Source organism: Diabrotica virgifera, chromosome 6 (assembly GCF_917563875.1).
Source record: "Diabrotica virgifera virgifera chromosome 6, PGI_DIABVI_V3a".
In the NCBI taxonomy this organism is placed as follows: domain Eukaryota; kingdom Metazoa; phylum Arthropoda; class Insecta; order Coleoptera; family Chrysomelidae; genus Diabrotica; species Diabrotica virgifera.
In genome coordinates this window covers 212890302-212906929 of record NC_065448.1, presented here as the reverse complement: position 1 = coordinate 212906929, position 16628 = coordinate 212890302, and the positions used below count along the sequence as shown (strand labels likewise).

At 33.4% G+C, this 16628-nt stretch overlaps 1 protein-coding gene across 1 annotated transcript in view; it reads right to left on the bottom strand.

Moving 5' to 3' along the window:
* The window catches only part of LOC126886691 (muscle M-line assembly protein unc-89), a 554873-nt gene that overhangs the window by 45930 nt on the left and 492315 nt on the right, over positions 1-16628 (bottom strand). Inside the window, exons 6-12 of the mRNA XM_050653685.1 lie at positions 7271-7446; positions 6878-7207; positions 6264-6785; positions 5089-5654; positions 2084-2314; positions 804-987; positions 339-719 (exon numbers count right to left, since the gene is read on the bottom strand). Of these exons, the coding sequence (XP_050509642.1) occupies positions 339-719; positions 804-987; positions 2084-2314; positions 5089-5654; positions 6264-6785; positions 6878-7207; positions 7271-7446 (2390 nt within the window). The remainder of the gene's footprint in view (positions 1-338; positions 720-803; positions 988-2083; positions 2315-5088; positions 5655-6263; positions 6786-6877; positions 7208-7270; positions 7447-16628) is intronic.

Genomic DNA, 16628 nt, shown 5'->3' with positions numbered 1-16628 from the left:
GGAAAACAAGAAGAAACAGAGTGAGAAATACAGACATTAGAGAGCAATGCAAAATTCAAGATATTGTAAGATGCGGAAGGCAGCGCAAGAGGATGTGGTACAACCATGTAAGACGAATGGATGAGAATAGACTCCCAAAAATTGCCCTAGAAAACAACCCGCCCGGTTCAAGACCACCCGGAAGACCACCTCAAAGATGGAGGGATAGTTGGCAATCTACCTCCCAGGAAATTAACCAGCGCGAGCGGCAGCTTCAGAATTAAACAGATCGAAAGATCTCCAAGAAGTAAAAGAAGAACATTTTTAAGGTACAAACTTAAAAAAAAGTCAATACTTACAATCTGTATTGTTAATATTTTGCCTAGCTTGAATATCAGCATTGGCCACATGATATCCGTATCCATTTTGGGTAGCATACACAGATTTTTGATCTTCTAAGGCGAGCGCCAAATCCAAAGAATGCTCCAACGCCTTATTATCCATACCGGACGACGGATAATATGGAGGGGGTGCTTGATTTTGTTGGGGAACAATGGTGGGTTGTACAGAATCCATTTCGTAGTCTTTTGATTGTGCCTTTTTGGAAGATTCAGTTTTCCTGCATCTACAGAATACTAAAAGGAGGCCAGCGAACAATATCAGTACTATGCAAGCTACTACTATGGCTATGACTGTTGGTGTAGTCATAGCTGATGCTTCTCTTATCGAACCAGTACCAACTGTAAAATAGAAAAGTATAGGCTAGTTAAAGTTACGATCGTTTGAAATTATGGAAGTTTATAATCTAATTTTAAAATGCTTACATTCTGCATCAACGAATTCTCCACAATGTTCCGGATGAGTTTGAAGACACAACTTCACTCGAATTCTTGGTACATAGTCGTCATTAACTCCGATAGGTTCATCTATCAATGCTCTTCCATTGTAGAACTTCGAACCCATTTGATCAAGGCTTTTCTCTTTAAAAGTGTGGGCAAGTCCAGAAACCTAAAAAAATATTATAGTTAGCATTATATACACCGTATATTATATTGTTATTTTGCTTAAAGAGATTGATTTTATTTGATTGACTGACAATAACAATTTCATTAAGGGCCGGTTGTTCGAACGCTAATCAACAATGATCACTATCAAATATTTAATTACTGTCACCAAAACTGTCAATGTCAACTTTTATTGGGTTGCTAAAAACATAATTTATTATAATTATGAGATTAGTTAATCAATTAACATAACAATTATTAACATAATTGATTAAGTAATTTCATAATTGTAATCAATTATGTTTTCAGCAACCCAAACGACAGTTGGTGACAATAATTAAATATTTGATAATGATCATTGTTGATTAGCGTTCGAACAACCGGCCCTAAATGACAATGACTATTATAACAACAAAACGTAAAAAACCTTCAATGGAATTAAATGATAATAAACTATAGTAGTGTCTATAAAGGAAAATGTTAGACATAGCGCACAAAAAAATCAAAAATTCAGCAAAACACCAAGATACTATACACCAAGATAATATTATATGCTTTAAGTAAAAAATGCAATAAACAACATATAAAAGATGCAAAATCCTATAGAGAGGTATGAAGAGAGATAAAGAGAGAGATGGAGAGAGAGAAAGAGAAAGAAATAGAGAAAGAGAAAGAAATAGAGAAAGAGAAAGAAATAGAGAGAGAGAGAGAGAGAGAGAGAGAGAGAGAGAGAGAGAAAGAGTTGAAAAACAACAGAAAACTAAGTAAACACAAGGTACCACCATCGACGAAAATTAAGAATTAGAAACTGAAAAACAAAAGAAAAAAAAAGAAGAAGCAAACAAAAAGTAATCTACGAAATATCAGATACAGGTGGAAACTATAGAAAAATTATTAGTTGAATGTAACTTGAAAAATATAAGACAAAATGTAGAAAATTACAAAACGGTATCAGATTCAATAAAATAAAAACAAAACACATAAAATTATATAGTTTTCTGCTTGGCTTATGATCCAAAATGGCTACAAAAATCTATGATTTTGTGTATTTATCGATTTTAAATAAGAATATGACACAAATGTATTATATAAAACCTTACTTGAAGTTCCATCGTATCAATGACTTGCCAGGCTGTGATTGGATGATTTTCATTGCTAACTGTTTCTACAACGGCAACTAGAGGAAGACAAGTAGCTGGAACGTTGATGCCTAAAGTATTAGAGTTTTTGTCGAACTCTACACTTTGGGGCTGTGGGATTTTGTTGACTCTCGTTCTTTCTCTAATTTCCTGCGAGTTCTCGCTGCTGCCTTTTGTATTGATGGCTTTAACCTGTAAAAAATAATATAGTTTGTATAATATATGTAAACGACTTTAACTGATACCTAATTGTACCATAATTATACGAAAAAAACATCTCTTATTAGTTTTCATTTACAAATATGAAGCATTTCACAAAATATTAAGAAATAATATAGAACAAACATTCTATGTTTGACGTGGAGCAGCCCTTTGTCATCTTAAACGGACTGCATATCCTATTTCCCGTTTTGACAGCTACTTTGTTATTTTTGTAGGGTGCTTTTACTGCTTTTATTAATATCCGTGGAACTTCGATGTTTTCCATTGCTTCTCATAGCTTGGTTCTAGATATCGAGCCATAGGCCTTCTTAAGATCTACAATAGTCAGATAGACGAACCTATTTTTGGACATTATTTTCTCTATTAGTTGTTCGACCTTGTAAGTGTGATCTAAGCATGCTTTCCCGCTGTGAACCCTGCCTGGTCTTCTCTGACGTTCTCCTTATATGTACCTATTTCTAATTTTTCCTTTATGGTCTGTCCATACAATCTTCCCATAGACGATATAATGCTGATTCTTTGATAATTTTTGCAGTTTTCCTTTCTTATATAATGATTCCGTAATATGCTTGAGTTTGAGTACATTCTACCGGTAAGTCTTCTCCATTCAGTGCTCTCTCAAACATTTTGTATATCATGCGAAATAGCTTTTCCGATCCTTTTTTTATCAATTCATTTGGTATTCCGCCGGGGCTTTCCTCTTTTTTGTTCTTTATGAGTTTTGATCTTCTTTTTACTTCAGCTAGGCTTAATTCGATTTCATCATGTGTATAGATTTCTATTCCGTCTATTTCTGTTTCTTTAAATTTTGGGCGGTTTTCGGTTAGCAATTTTTTATACTATTCTTGCCATTCGTTTTCTTTGTTTTGACTGATCTTGATTTTCTCTATTTTATTTCTTAAGAGCGCCTTAAGATACGCCATGATTCTGAATTCTTCTACTTTTTTGAACCTCTAATGTCTGAAAATAATCCTTCAGTTAGATTCCGCAGCTACTCTTCATTAGCGTTGTAGCTCATGATAGATAAATTTACTTCAAATGGTTTTTAAACCCTTAATGTTTGACAATAATCGTCCAGTTAAAGTCTGCAACTACTCTTCATTATGTTGTGGCTCATGACGTAGGTAAGTCGAAAAGATGGTATGTGTCTATAGTAAATCTTTTTACCTATATGACAGTGTCGCGATGCTGAGTTTAGGATATCTTATACTTGAAGCTGCTTATTTTTCTTATCTACTACATTTCATAGGAATTGATAATAATTAGACTTAGGCAAATAAAAAGGTATGAAATATGCGCATAAATATGCAGTGTTTTACCCAAATATGCAAGCTTATCTAAAAATATGCCTATCTAGAAAGTAGGCCCTAGATATAGCACACTACCCTGCTATACTCCCAAAGTCACGTGAGCGGTGTAAAACGGGAGACTATTATTAAAAAATATTTTTTAATTTACAAAAATATTTATAATATCTTCACATGTGTATGTATTTTATAAACTAAGCTTATATGTAATTAAACATTTGAGTATTTTAACAAATAAATGATATTATTTCGAATTATTGTGGTAACAACAAATTATCAAATGCTGTTTTTTTTCTAACAAAAACATAATATGGCTTCTACATATCTGAGTACATAGAAAAACTTCTTTCGACATCAACTAATGTAACTAGGGCATTTTTCAAACTCACCATAATGGTTGGCTCTAAATTAAGAAAACTATGTATAAGCCGCTATATCTTTTATTAATTCCGATACCAAAAATTTGAATACCAAGAGATTATAAAACAAAATGTAATATTGAGATTTCCAAGCTATTTGTTACATGGATATAAAAATGTACATAACCAAAATTTCAAATTACAGTAGAGCGTCGATAATCCGAACCCTGGTAATCCGAACGCAAAAAAATTTTAAGATTAAAAATATGATCGCGGACCGAATTTTTGGATTTAATATGACAATATGGGCAAAATATGACCGCGGATTTTTGTTTTGTTTATTCAGAAATACATGCAATAAACAATATATTTGTTTATTATGCAGGTGTTTTATTCTTTGTAACTAAAACGTATGTACAAATGTACTATGTTTATGAGCTTTGTATGTATTTTGAACATATGTTCGATAATCCAAACAATTTGATAATCCGAACTACCCCTGTACTAATTAGTGCGGATTATCAACGCTCTACTGTATATGCATTTTATGCACATTTATATAAAAATATGCGAAATTTGACATGTTTGCATTTTTCATGCATAATATGCAAAATATGCAATTTGCCTAAGTCTAATAATAATTTTAATCGAAAATACATTTTTTATTTTAGGGAATCGTTCTCAAAATTTCCATGAAATGTGGGTAGCGTGGAAATACCACAAGAAAATAGTTCCAGGACCTTCTTATTACCCCTTTTCCGATTTAACCCTTTCAACTCCGCTGTAATATTTCCAGCCTTTGCGCCCGTGCCGGCAGAAATAATTTCGTTTGAAACTTATGTACCGTGGACGTGCTTACGCGTCCACGGCACTGATCTATAGTCATATTTGGACGCGTGTACGCGTCACCGGAGCTGAAAAGGTTAAACTCTAGGATATACACCTACAGATTTCTCTTGATGGTATTTTGAATAATCTTTATAGGTTACAAATCAACTCATATCAAGAATTTATAGTAAATAGATAATTTTTTTATGATTATTATGATTATTTCATCTAATTTAAAAATAGTACTAACCTTAAAGAGATACGTCTGATATTGTTCCAAATGAGATACATTACATGGCACACTCTGGAAGCAGTCGACTTCATTCCATTCCACACTTCTAGGTATATTATTACAACCTTCAATAACAATATCATTATCACTAGCAATCTTTCTATAATACACAACATATTTGGTATTAGAAATCCCTCCGTTAAATCCAGGCTCCCATCCTAATGTGACGAAGTTAAAACCGTCATACAACGATGCAAGTTTAGAAGGCTTCTCAGGCGCACCTTTAGGCTGTAGTTTAATTTTGGTATCGATTGCTCCTAGATTGTTGATGACTTGACAGGTATATTCTCCATAATCGGACCTCTCAATCTTATTTATTTTTAAAACACTTGTATATATGTCTTCGTCACTCGAACTATGAACGACATAGTGTCCTTCAGATGATGAATGTAGAGGATTGATATTGGCTCCATAGAACCATTTGAACTCTGGTTTTGGAAACGCCTGAACTTTGCATACAACTTCGGCATGTTCAGATAAGTCGTATGCAACTTTATTGAAATGGTGTAGCACAATGGGTTCATCTAAAAAAAAAGAAAATATTTTAAGTCAAAAAAGAGCGTTGCACTTAAGGAGTGTCGACAGAAGTGAATACTTCTTTGGATCCAATTCGATTCTATTAGAATCTATTCGATTGGATTCGGTTAGATTCTTTTCGATGAATCGAATTCGATCCAATTCTATTCGATTCGATCCGATTTTATTAATTTTATATAATTTTATTTTATTTTATTTAAGTTTATTTAATTTTATTCAGTTTTATTCAATTTTATTAAGTTTTATTTAATTTTATTGAATTTTATTTAATTTTAGTAAATTTTATTTGATTTTATTTGTTTAATTTTATTTAATTTTGTTAGAGTTTATTTAATTTTATTTTATAATACCAATATTTTAAAATCAAAATCGATTCAGTCGTTTTCAAGTTGTTATAAAAAATATATTATATCAAATTAAAATATGGTATATTATATTATGTATGTATATTATGTACATAACTGTATACTGCAAGGTTACCGTACGCGTCTCGATTTTTTGAATGACGCTAAATAGGATTTCGAACCCGTGCAAAAACATCACACCGAGCGATAAAGCATTCTCTTAAAAAATATAAAACAAAATGAGCAACTTACGTTCAATTTTCAGATGCATTGTCGATTCAGTTCTTTTCACTTCATTTTCAAACATACAGGAATAAACTCCTCTGTCTGAAGGCAATAACTCGTTTCCGTTAGGTCTAGCTTTGCCAGAGAATTTCAAAATGCTTTGTACGCTAACTGCTCCATTACTAGTTTCTACATAATCAGTCTTTACTTCGAACATGTTAGCGTCAGGTGTCAATTCCTCTTCGTCCTTTAACCACTTAACCATAGGACGTGGTTTTCCTCTTGCACTGCAAGCCACCACGAATCCGCTGTCACCAACACGTTTAATCTCCAAAGGTTTTAGTTTGCTTTTAAAACTAGGAGGCACATGGACTTCTAATGAGACCGAAGCTAGTTCTCCCGGACCTAATTCGTTAGTTGCTTGACAGTGATAGATTCCTTCTGTAACCAAGCTAGCGCTGGGTATAGTATATTTAGTTCCTGTGGCTAGGATTGTTGTCTGACCACTGGGATCGATTCTAAACCAACGGTATTGAGGTGCTGGCCAACCTGGAAAATTTTATTATTTAATTAAACTGATATTTATGATCCTTTCAGTTGAAGTTGCAGTTGTTGAAGTGAGTAATAAATGAAAAACATACCTGGTGGGGTGGCAGTGCACGTCAACGTGACAGGTGATCCCTCAGTAGCTACTGGTTTGTCAGGCATTATCCTAGCTCTGCCGGGGTGATGCCTGACTAAGAGAGCTATAGAAGCATTCCCAACTTTCTCATTCATTCTTAGTGGAGGGGCACTGGGACTGATAATATTGACAGCTCGGCAAATGTAGGTGCCAGAATGTTCAGCAGTCACGTGGCTAAGTGTCAAGGTGTCGCCCGCAAACCGGAAGTCTGGTTTACCGTCTTTAACCCATTCTACTGTTATTGGGTCTGGATTAGCGCTGATGTTGCACTTTATAAATACCGATTCACCTAGAACAACAAAAAAAAAAGAGTCAAACATTTTGAACAATGAACAGCACATTAGTTACTAACCTTCTTCGGCTTCTTTGGTTTTTGCTTCTAGAGTTACTATTGGTGGATACAATACGTCTAGTGTAATTTCCTGTTCTCCTACTTTACCCAGACCGTTGTCTGCCATACATGTGTATTTGCCAGCATCCTGCACGCTTACTCTATGAATTGTGTGATTGTAGGATGAGCTTATAAACCTAAAATCGTAAAGTGGTTCTGTTATATCAGTCACTAATTATATAATCATCTTTTGTTTATTTATTATGGAACGTATAATAATAAAAGAAACCCTTGGGGACAAATAAGAACTAAAGATCTACATCTATGCTATACATATATGTATCTTTAATAATACAAGACACTACCTACAACAAGAAGGCAATATGAAGGTTAAAACAAGAAAATTTGAAGGTATCGGAAAGACGACAAATACACTATAGTAAATTAAAACAACATGAACAAAGTAAGTTATTAATCGAAGTAGCACAGAAAACGACAATAAATATCGTTTCCATACCACCAGATTGACAACAGGTGGAATACTTTCTTTGGTTACTATATGGGACTACTGATGAGGGGGAAAAGACCTCCGAAACCGGTATAGACTCTTCCTGCACTCTCCGATTTAACCAGAGTATTATGTAGCCGCTGCATTTTCGTGTTGCAAAGAAATTGAAAATGTTTATACATTTTTAAAACAACATGATTTGAAGCAAAATCTAAAAAGATGCGAAACTGATTGCTTCAAATATATGGTTTTCAACAAACACAGGTATAACTCATTAACATGATAGCATTGATAGCGTATGCAATTCATCTTTAGAAACAGTCAATAACATCGCCCCTTTGTTGCGTCAATGTTCATGACAACTGGGATACCTATAGGCAAAGAAATAATAATACGCATTGAATAAACTAGACTCCAATTTAATAAGCTTAACATGCTTTAATAAACGAAATATCAGAGTAGCACGTTGTTTCAATTTCTCCATATTGCTGTTAGAAGAAATTAAAAATCTTTAAGATGTGAATCTACCAAAAAATTATACAGATAAACTGGGGTGGACCCAAAAAAATCAGGTGAACATGCTCAGAATGGAATTCAAGGATGATATTTAAAGAAAATGACCTTAAAAGAACTTTAAGAGAAATTAAATAACGTTACTAATACCCGCCAAGTAGTATGTCATTGAATGTTTAGTTTTTGGCGCTTAGTTTTTAGTACAAGGAAGTACAATTGAAGACTTTGGGGCCAGTAGGGGACATGCCACAAAAAATTATTTTGGAGAAAACACCATTTTAAACTTATTTTCAGATCCTGAAATCCAATTTTTACATTTTTCTCGGAAGTAGATCCGCAATCGTTTTTAAATATGTTATTAAATACACAATTAAAGTAACACAAATGTCTATTTAACGGTTTTTGAGCTTTTGAACATTTTTTGAAAAAATATGAGGCTTATCCCCTTTTGTACAAAAAAAAATTATATTCTAAAAAATGAACTGCAGTCTTTGTCATCTTCGCTTTTATTTAATAATGGATTTTGGTCACTTTGTTTCAGAATCAAACTCATCAAAGTCTCTTTTCCGTTTACATGCCCCGGAATGTTCCGCCGCGCGCCGCCATGTTGTTTACTAATGTGGCTTGTCTCCTTCTGTTGCAATATAAAGTCATTGTGACACAACGGGACTTACTACAGCGGCGCCATCGATGAGAAAAAAAGCTAAAATTTTCTGTTTGGGACATTAATATGGTCTTACTAAGGAAGTAAAACTTCACTTGTAGGTAAATGGTATATAAATTAAAAAAAAAATTATATACCATTTACCTACAAGTGAAGTTTTACTTCCTTAGTAAGTTTTTTATTATGGTATACAGCCAATGAGAGGAATCTTTTCCTTTTTATATTAATATGGTCTTTAAAGAGTGTGCGATTTCTACTTAACTCATTTTTGACGGTGTGGCTTGTGCCCGTCTGGTCCCAAGGTCTTCAATTGTCAATTGCACATTGAGAACTAGCTATTTGACTGACGTAGATGCGTATATCATCCAAGGCTACTGAAGGGAGATCTGCGTATGCATTCGCAGATGTGTAGATGGGGTAATTTAATCGTTTGTTGTTTACATATCACGTTGGCCGTCACGTCTGCGAAATATCCGATTGTTGTCGGTTTTCCTAGCACAGATCAAAGAGTTTCGGTGCGAACGCCCGATGCCTCTCCACACATTTAACCTCTACAACGCATTAGTTTTCGCAGTGAATTCAAAGTAGATATTGCGTCACCCGAGAATTAACACAGACTGAACGATTTACAGATGTGTACCTACCGATGTGTGGTCAGCTCGTGATGATACATCGGTAGATGCATCCGCAGATGCGTCTGCCGATGTGTAGAGGAGGCTTTAGAAATACGTGATGAGAGACAGTCGGACGAAGATGCTTGAACATAATGTAAACTTTAATATGGTCCACGAGAGAAATTTACCTATCTTCACTTCACGCAGTAAGAAAATAGATGGCCTACCTTCACTTTACGAAAAATACTAACGCTTCATACATAATATGCAGGCGGTTGCGTTGCGTTTTACCTGAAAAACCCAACCGCCGCGGTTCAAGTTAATCAAGGAACAAATGCAACCGCATAGTATCGTATACATGACCACATGCAACCGTAAGTTTAACATCTTTTAAAAAGGTAAACCGCGACGTAGTAAACTCCTGCATGTGTACAAAGCCTTAGTGGTGACACCGCTGACGTTACAAGCCTCGCCAATAAACGCTGACTTCGGTACTGACACAGCCCTGACTACCACGTCCTCCAGTTGCAATTCATGTCAGCGTGCAGTCAGTGTCAGTCATCGTCGAGTCTGGGGTAGGTCAGCACCTAAAAGTCTGCAGTGAGTCAGCATTTTATGCGCAAGGCCTGCTCTACCTGAAATTTTTTGTCGTGAAGCCAAAGTAGGTCATCTACTAAAGTAGGTACTAATAATACCGAATACTATTGTTTATGAAATTATATGCCAGCGATTATTTCATTTATAGGAGATTATGACCAATAGAAAGCTACAGAAATAAAAATTACACCGATTTATTTTTTAACGATTTCAACTTCCAATTATGTAGTAAGATTTTTCATCACGTGTTTAATTCTGTCCAATAAGATTATTATTACAGCGGTAATTTTCTACTGTTCAAAATTACAGTGAGAATTTTTTTAAATAGATTGTTTCTATTTAATTGCAACCAGTTTTCTAGTTTTGACAACTGTCACATTTAAGAAAATATCCATAATAAACTTTTAGTTCTGCATCTCATGTCAAATTGTCACGAGGAGAATACAAATCGGCAAATTTAAGCGCTCAAATTTACTTCACTAAGATTAGTCCTGTCGCCAGGGGGGGTACAACGGCCTTCTTAATTCAGATGGACTTACCCAAGTTTTTTTTATGTATTTTGACCCGTAGAACACGAATTTTTTGGGTAACAGTCGATCCGAATGTCGATAAGAATGTTATATCCAAAGAACTTGAGGAATCACATAACAGCGATTTTTCGCAAAACAAAACATTTTTTTATATTTTCTGGGTCATTCTAAGCAAAAAATGTTTTTAAAAGTTTTTTCGTAGGTTGCATAGTTTTCGAGATAAACGCGGTTGAACTTTCAAAAAATCGAAAAAGTGCAATTTTTGAACCCGAATATCTTTTGATTAAAAAACAAAATAACAATTCTGCTTACTGCATTTGAAAGCTCAAGTCAAATTCTATCGATTTTGATTATTTGCATTGCTAAAAATTAAGTTTTTATTTGTTAAACAAAGTCATAAACACATAGTGTTTCCCGTGCCCAATGCATGCGTTTTAATGTACGTAATCTACGTAGAAATTGTGTGTATGCTCGCCTACTCGTTGGATTTCAAATGAGAAATGCATTGAAAACATCATTCAATCACTATGTGTTTATACCTTTGTTTAACAATAAAAAAATTAATTTTTAGCAATGAAAGTAATCAAAATCGACAGAATTTGACTTGAACTTTCAAATGCAGTAAGCAGAATTGTTATTTTATTTTTCAATCAAAAGTTATTCGGGTTCAAAAATTGCAATTTTTCGATTTTTTTAAAGTTCAACCGCGTTTATGTCGAAAACTATGCATCCTACGAAAAACCTTGTAGAAACATTTTTTGCTTAGAATAACCCAAAAAATACAAAAAAATGTTTTGTTTTGCGAAAAATCGCTGTTATCTGATTCCTCAAGTTCTTTGTTTATAACAATCTTATCGACATCCGGATCGACTGTTACCCAAAAAATTCGTGTTCTACGGGTCAAAATACATAAAAAAACTTGGTTAAGTCCATCTGAATTAAGGAGGCCGTTGTACCCCCACTGGCGACAGGACTAGATTATTTCATGAATAAATCTGTATTAATAAATAATTTTAACTAATATTTTATTAATATCTTCGTCTAAATATTTGCTAAACTGTGCTGTTCACTTTGACAAGTTGAAAAATGTGTGTCACATTAATTGGGATCAATGTCACTGAATATTTTTATACAAAGACTTGAATTTTATATGTAGGTATTAAAAAATAACCTTACGAATATCACACGACAGTAACAATAAATAAGAAAATAATGCTCCACTTTTTCTTAAACTTGTTGTCACCACTCGAGCCCTGCGGGCTCTCGTGTTTATTTCCAGACAACAAGTTTGAGAAAAAGTGGAGCATTATTGTCAATTTATTCTCACTCTCTTGTAATATCAATGCCGATAATTTTTGATAACATCCCGTCGTCAAGCATTACGTCAGATGCCCTTCGTTACTACGCAAAAATGAACATTCAGTGACTTTATTGACAATTAATGTTTTAGAACTTGCCACAGAGAACACCAAGAAACGGGTTTAGCAAATATTCAGGTGAAAATTCATTAGTTAAAATTATTTTTCCGTCGACCGTCCATTTATGATCAATTTTAACACCCTCAAAATCATTGATTAATGACCCCTATTAATGAATGATTTTCTATTCATGAACGATTTCATTATAGGCAACGCAACATACATTGCTTGCGTAAATTAATTAAACGCTCTGTGATTGGCAGTGACCTGTGGTGTAGGCAACCAAACATATACCTATTTATATTCCCACTAAAAAATTTAAAATCAAGTAGCTGCTGTTAGTACTATCTGTCATTGTATGTCTCAAATTGTTGTTTATCGTTAAGTAAATAAAAATTTAAACTAAGATATCTTTATTTCTGAAAAGTACGGAATACGTAAGTTTCGACGGAAAAGTTTTGTAACGAACTCGTGAATTAAAATGGCGAGTAACAATCTCGAACATTAAGGCGCTCGCCCCGCTCACGCGTTAAAATATCTCTATTTTTAATCGCCCTTATTAACCCTCGTAAGGCGGTGAGGGGTGCGGCTGCACCCCAGACCTCGTTTTTCCACATATCTTTTTTAATATACAGGGTGAGTCATGAGGAACTGTACATACTCCTATCTCGTATAGAGGCCCCTATGGGGAATAACAAATGACCATTAAAAAGTGTCTGCTCCCATTGTTTAATAATATACAGGGCGAGTTTCGCATTTTGACAGAAATTTGTATTCGTCATAATTTTTGAACGGTCAGATCGATGTGTCTCTTATTTTGGTCAATCGTTACACTATTGCCACCTAATCAACTGATTTATTCAAACTAGAAAAAAATCAGGTCCGGCTTTAAAAATTAGTTCGTTTGGGTCTTAGAAAAAATTTCACCCTGTATAAGCTTTTTGAAAACTCTAATATGAATTTTACAAATTAGACAAATAGGCAATTAAAATAACATATTTATTTTTTTCCGCACACGATTGCTTAATTTTTTATAAAAAAATCAAATTTGATTATGAATTAAAAGTTTGGTAAAGTGAACCATAGATTTAACAAAATTAACTTTTATTACCAAAATTAATTTTTTTTGAACAAATATTTAATTTATGTTATCACCAATCAACTGATTTATTCCAAAAAGAAAAAAATCAGGCCCGGCTTTAAAAAATAAGTTCGTTTTGGTCTTCTAGGCAATTAAAATGGCATATTTATTTTTTTTCCCACACGATTACTTAACTTTTTATAAAAAAAAATCAAATTTGACTATGAATAATTAAAAGTTTGGTAAAGTGAACCATAGATTTAAAAAAAAGAACTTTTATTACAAAAATGAATTTTTTTTAACAAATATTTAATTTATGTTATCACCCAATCAACTGATTTATTCAAACTAGAAAAAAATCAGGCCCGGATTTAAAAAATTAGTTTGTTTGGGTCTTGAAAAAATTTCACCTTGTATACGTTTTTTGAAAACTCTAATATGAATTTTACAAATAAGACAAATAGGCAATTAAAATGGCTTATTTATTTTTTTCCCACACGATTACTTATTTTTTTATTAAAAAATCAAATTTGACTATGCATAAAAACTTTGGAAAAGTTTTTGCATAGATTTAAAAAAATTAACTTTTTTTTACAAAAATTAATTTACAAAAACAACGTTTTTCTTAAAATTAAAAGTTTACCATTTTTTTTTCTATAACACGTCTAGATCTAAAACTTCCCATAACACTTCTTTTGGACTCTAGTTTAACATAGACGTGATCAAATTGATAAATTTTAAATTTTTCCACCTAATTTTTGCGATTTATAAGTTTGCAACTTTTACAACAAGAAGACTGAAAGTCTACAACAATTTTCATAGTCTTCACAATGGTAAGAGGTATGTGCTGTAAAAATTTCAGAAAAAAATATTAAAATGGAACAGAGTTGTAGCGAGTTAAACCGTGAGTTAATTTTTTTTCATTTTTAGGTTAAAATTCCGATTTTGACAAATTTGATTTTTTAATAAAAAATTAAGTAATCGTGTGGGGAAAAAAATAAATATGCCATTTTAATTGACTATTTGTCTTATTTGTAAAATTCATATTAGAGTTTTCAAAAAGCGTATACAGGGTGAAATTTTTTCTAAGACCAAAACGAACTAATTTTTTAAATCCGGACCTGATTTTTCTCTAGTTTGAATAAATTAGTTGATTGGATGGTAACATAAATTACTTATTTGTGCAAAAAAATTAATTTTTGTAATAAAAGTTATTTTTTTTTAATCTATGGTTCACTTTACTGAACTTTTAAGTCATAGTGAAATTTGATTTTTTTATAAAAAATTAAGTAATCGTGTGCGGAAAAAAATAAATATGCCATTTTAATTGCCTATTTGTCCAATTTGTAAAATTCATATTAGAGTTTTCAAAAAGCGTATACAGGGTGAAATTTTTTCTAAGACCCAAACGAACTAATTTTTTTAAAGCCGGACCTGATTTTTTTCTAGTTTGAATAAATTAGTTGACTAGGTGGTAATAGTGTAACGATTGGCCAAAATAAGAGACACATCGATCTGACTGTTCAAAAATTATGACGAATATAAATTTCTGTCAAAATGCGAAACTCGCCCTGTATAATATTAAACAATGGGAGCAGACACTTTTTAATGGTCATTTGTTATTCCCCATAGGAGCCTCTACACGAGGTAGGAGTATGTAGTTCCTCATGACTCACCCTGTATTATATCTTTTTTATTTTTGTCCATTTTTTTATTCGCATTAAATTCAATTCTAAACGCATTCCACCCATAACAGCATTTAAAACTCTTTGCGTTTACGTGCTTTTTTTGGAAAAATGACTGTAAGGTGCAAATGATGAAAATTTCATATCCTGAATTAGACGTTTCTGATGTTCCACCTGGAGCTAACAGAGCTACGGGACAAGGTCGGGTGTTACTTATGTCAGAGAAAAAAGGCCGAAAGTCCCGGCATAACTGTATTGTGTGTAAAAACTTTGTGTTGCTCTCTCTGTAAATTTCATGTGTTTGTCTTGAGGGGATAATAATTTTTTTTAAAGAAGAAATGAGTACTTTGTAAAATTATGTTTCCTAGTATAAAATTACAAGTCCTAATTTATCTTTCAAATCAATTTCACGAGGTTCACATATAAAAAATGGATATACAGATGGGGTGCAAATGCACCCCGCACCGTTGTTTACGTAATAATCTAAGCACCGCCTTACGAGGGTTAATACACTTGTTGGTTAAATAACTATAAAAAGACAGTTTTTTTTTTTTTTTTTTGAAAAATGGCTTTGCCAGAGCCAATATAGCCAACACTCGATCTCTAATATTATTATCGACTTGTTGCCCTCGTGACACTTTCGACATAAATTAAAACTGTCAAAGTGTCACTCGGGAAACAAATCGATAATTTTAGAAATCTCGTGCACTTTTAATTTAATGTTAATGCATAATTTTCGATAACATTAATTATGTCAATCCCGAACCATATTTAATTCTATATTTCACACTAAAAGTTAAATATATGCCTTTCAAGATAAATGATCGAATAAGCAGTAAAACTGTTTTAATGTTAGGGTGCCATTAGTTTATTTATGATAGAATACAGTTATAATCTTAAAATCGATAGACAATTTACCTTATTGTAAATATTTAATAGTTAGATAAGTAGATACGCTAACCCTACAGTTTCTAATTGACCGTTCCATAAATAAATAAATATAGGGTTATATATATCGTGAAAACGAGTTAACAAAACTCGTCACCGCTATAATAGTCCATTCACTCACGGTAAAATATTGTGAAACCTTCGAATTTTAAAGAATCGCTTGGATTGACATGAAAGTTGACATACACGTAGCTAACATTTCAAAGAAAAATGTGACAGTGTGCCGATGCGCTTTTGCCCTGGGGTATCACCCTTTCTCGGGGGTGAATTTAGAGTACCTAATAAGTAAATACAGTACAACCTGCCATATCCGGACCTGTCATATCCGGACATCCCCATATCCGGACGGTTCTGCCGTCCGCATCTACCGAAATCTACCGAGAAAGGCAGTCCTGCTGTTGGACAACGCACCCTCTCATCCCGACCCAAGAGAACTAAAATATGGCGAAATAAAGTGTCTTCTTTGCCCCCAAATATGACATCCCTGTCAGCCTATGGATCAAGGTATTATAGAATCTGTAAAAGGTGTCTATCGACGAAAGTTATTAACGGCGTTGGTTACTGGAATGTATGAAGGAGAAAACGTTTTAAAGACTACAAAAGAAGTGGTTTTGATATCCGGATTTTTTCATATCCGGATCGGTCTGTCGCCACATTGATCCGGATATGACAGGTTTTACTGTACCTAGTTTATATTTTGTAGTATACATGTGCCGGGCACCATTCAGCAATGGATCTCCGTACAGTTACTGAAGTAGGTCTTCTGGCCAGATTCGTTTCAATCTTCTATCTTCTAAGGACTGATCGAATAGGTTTCTTAT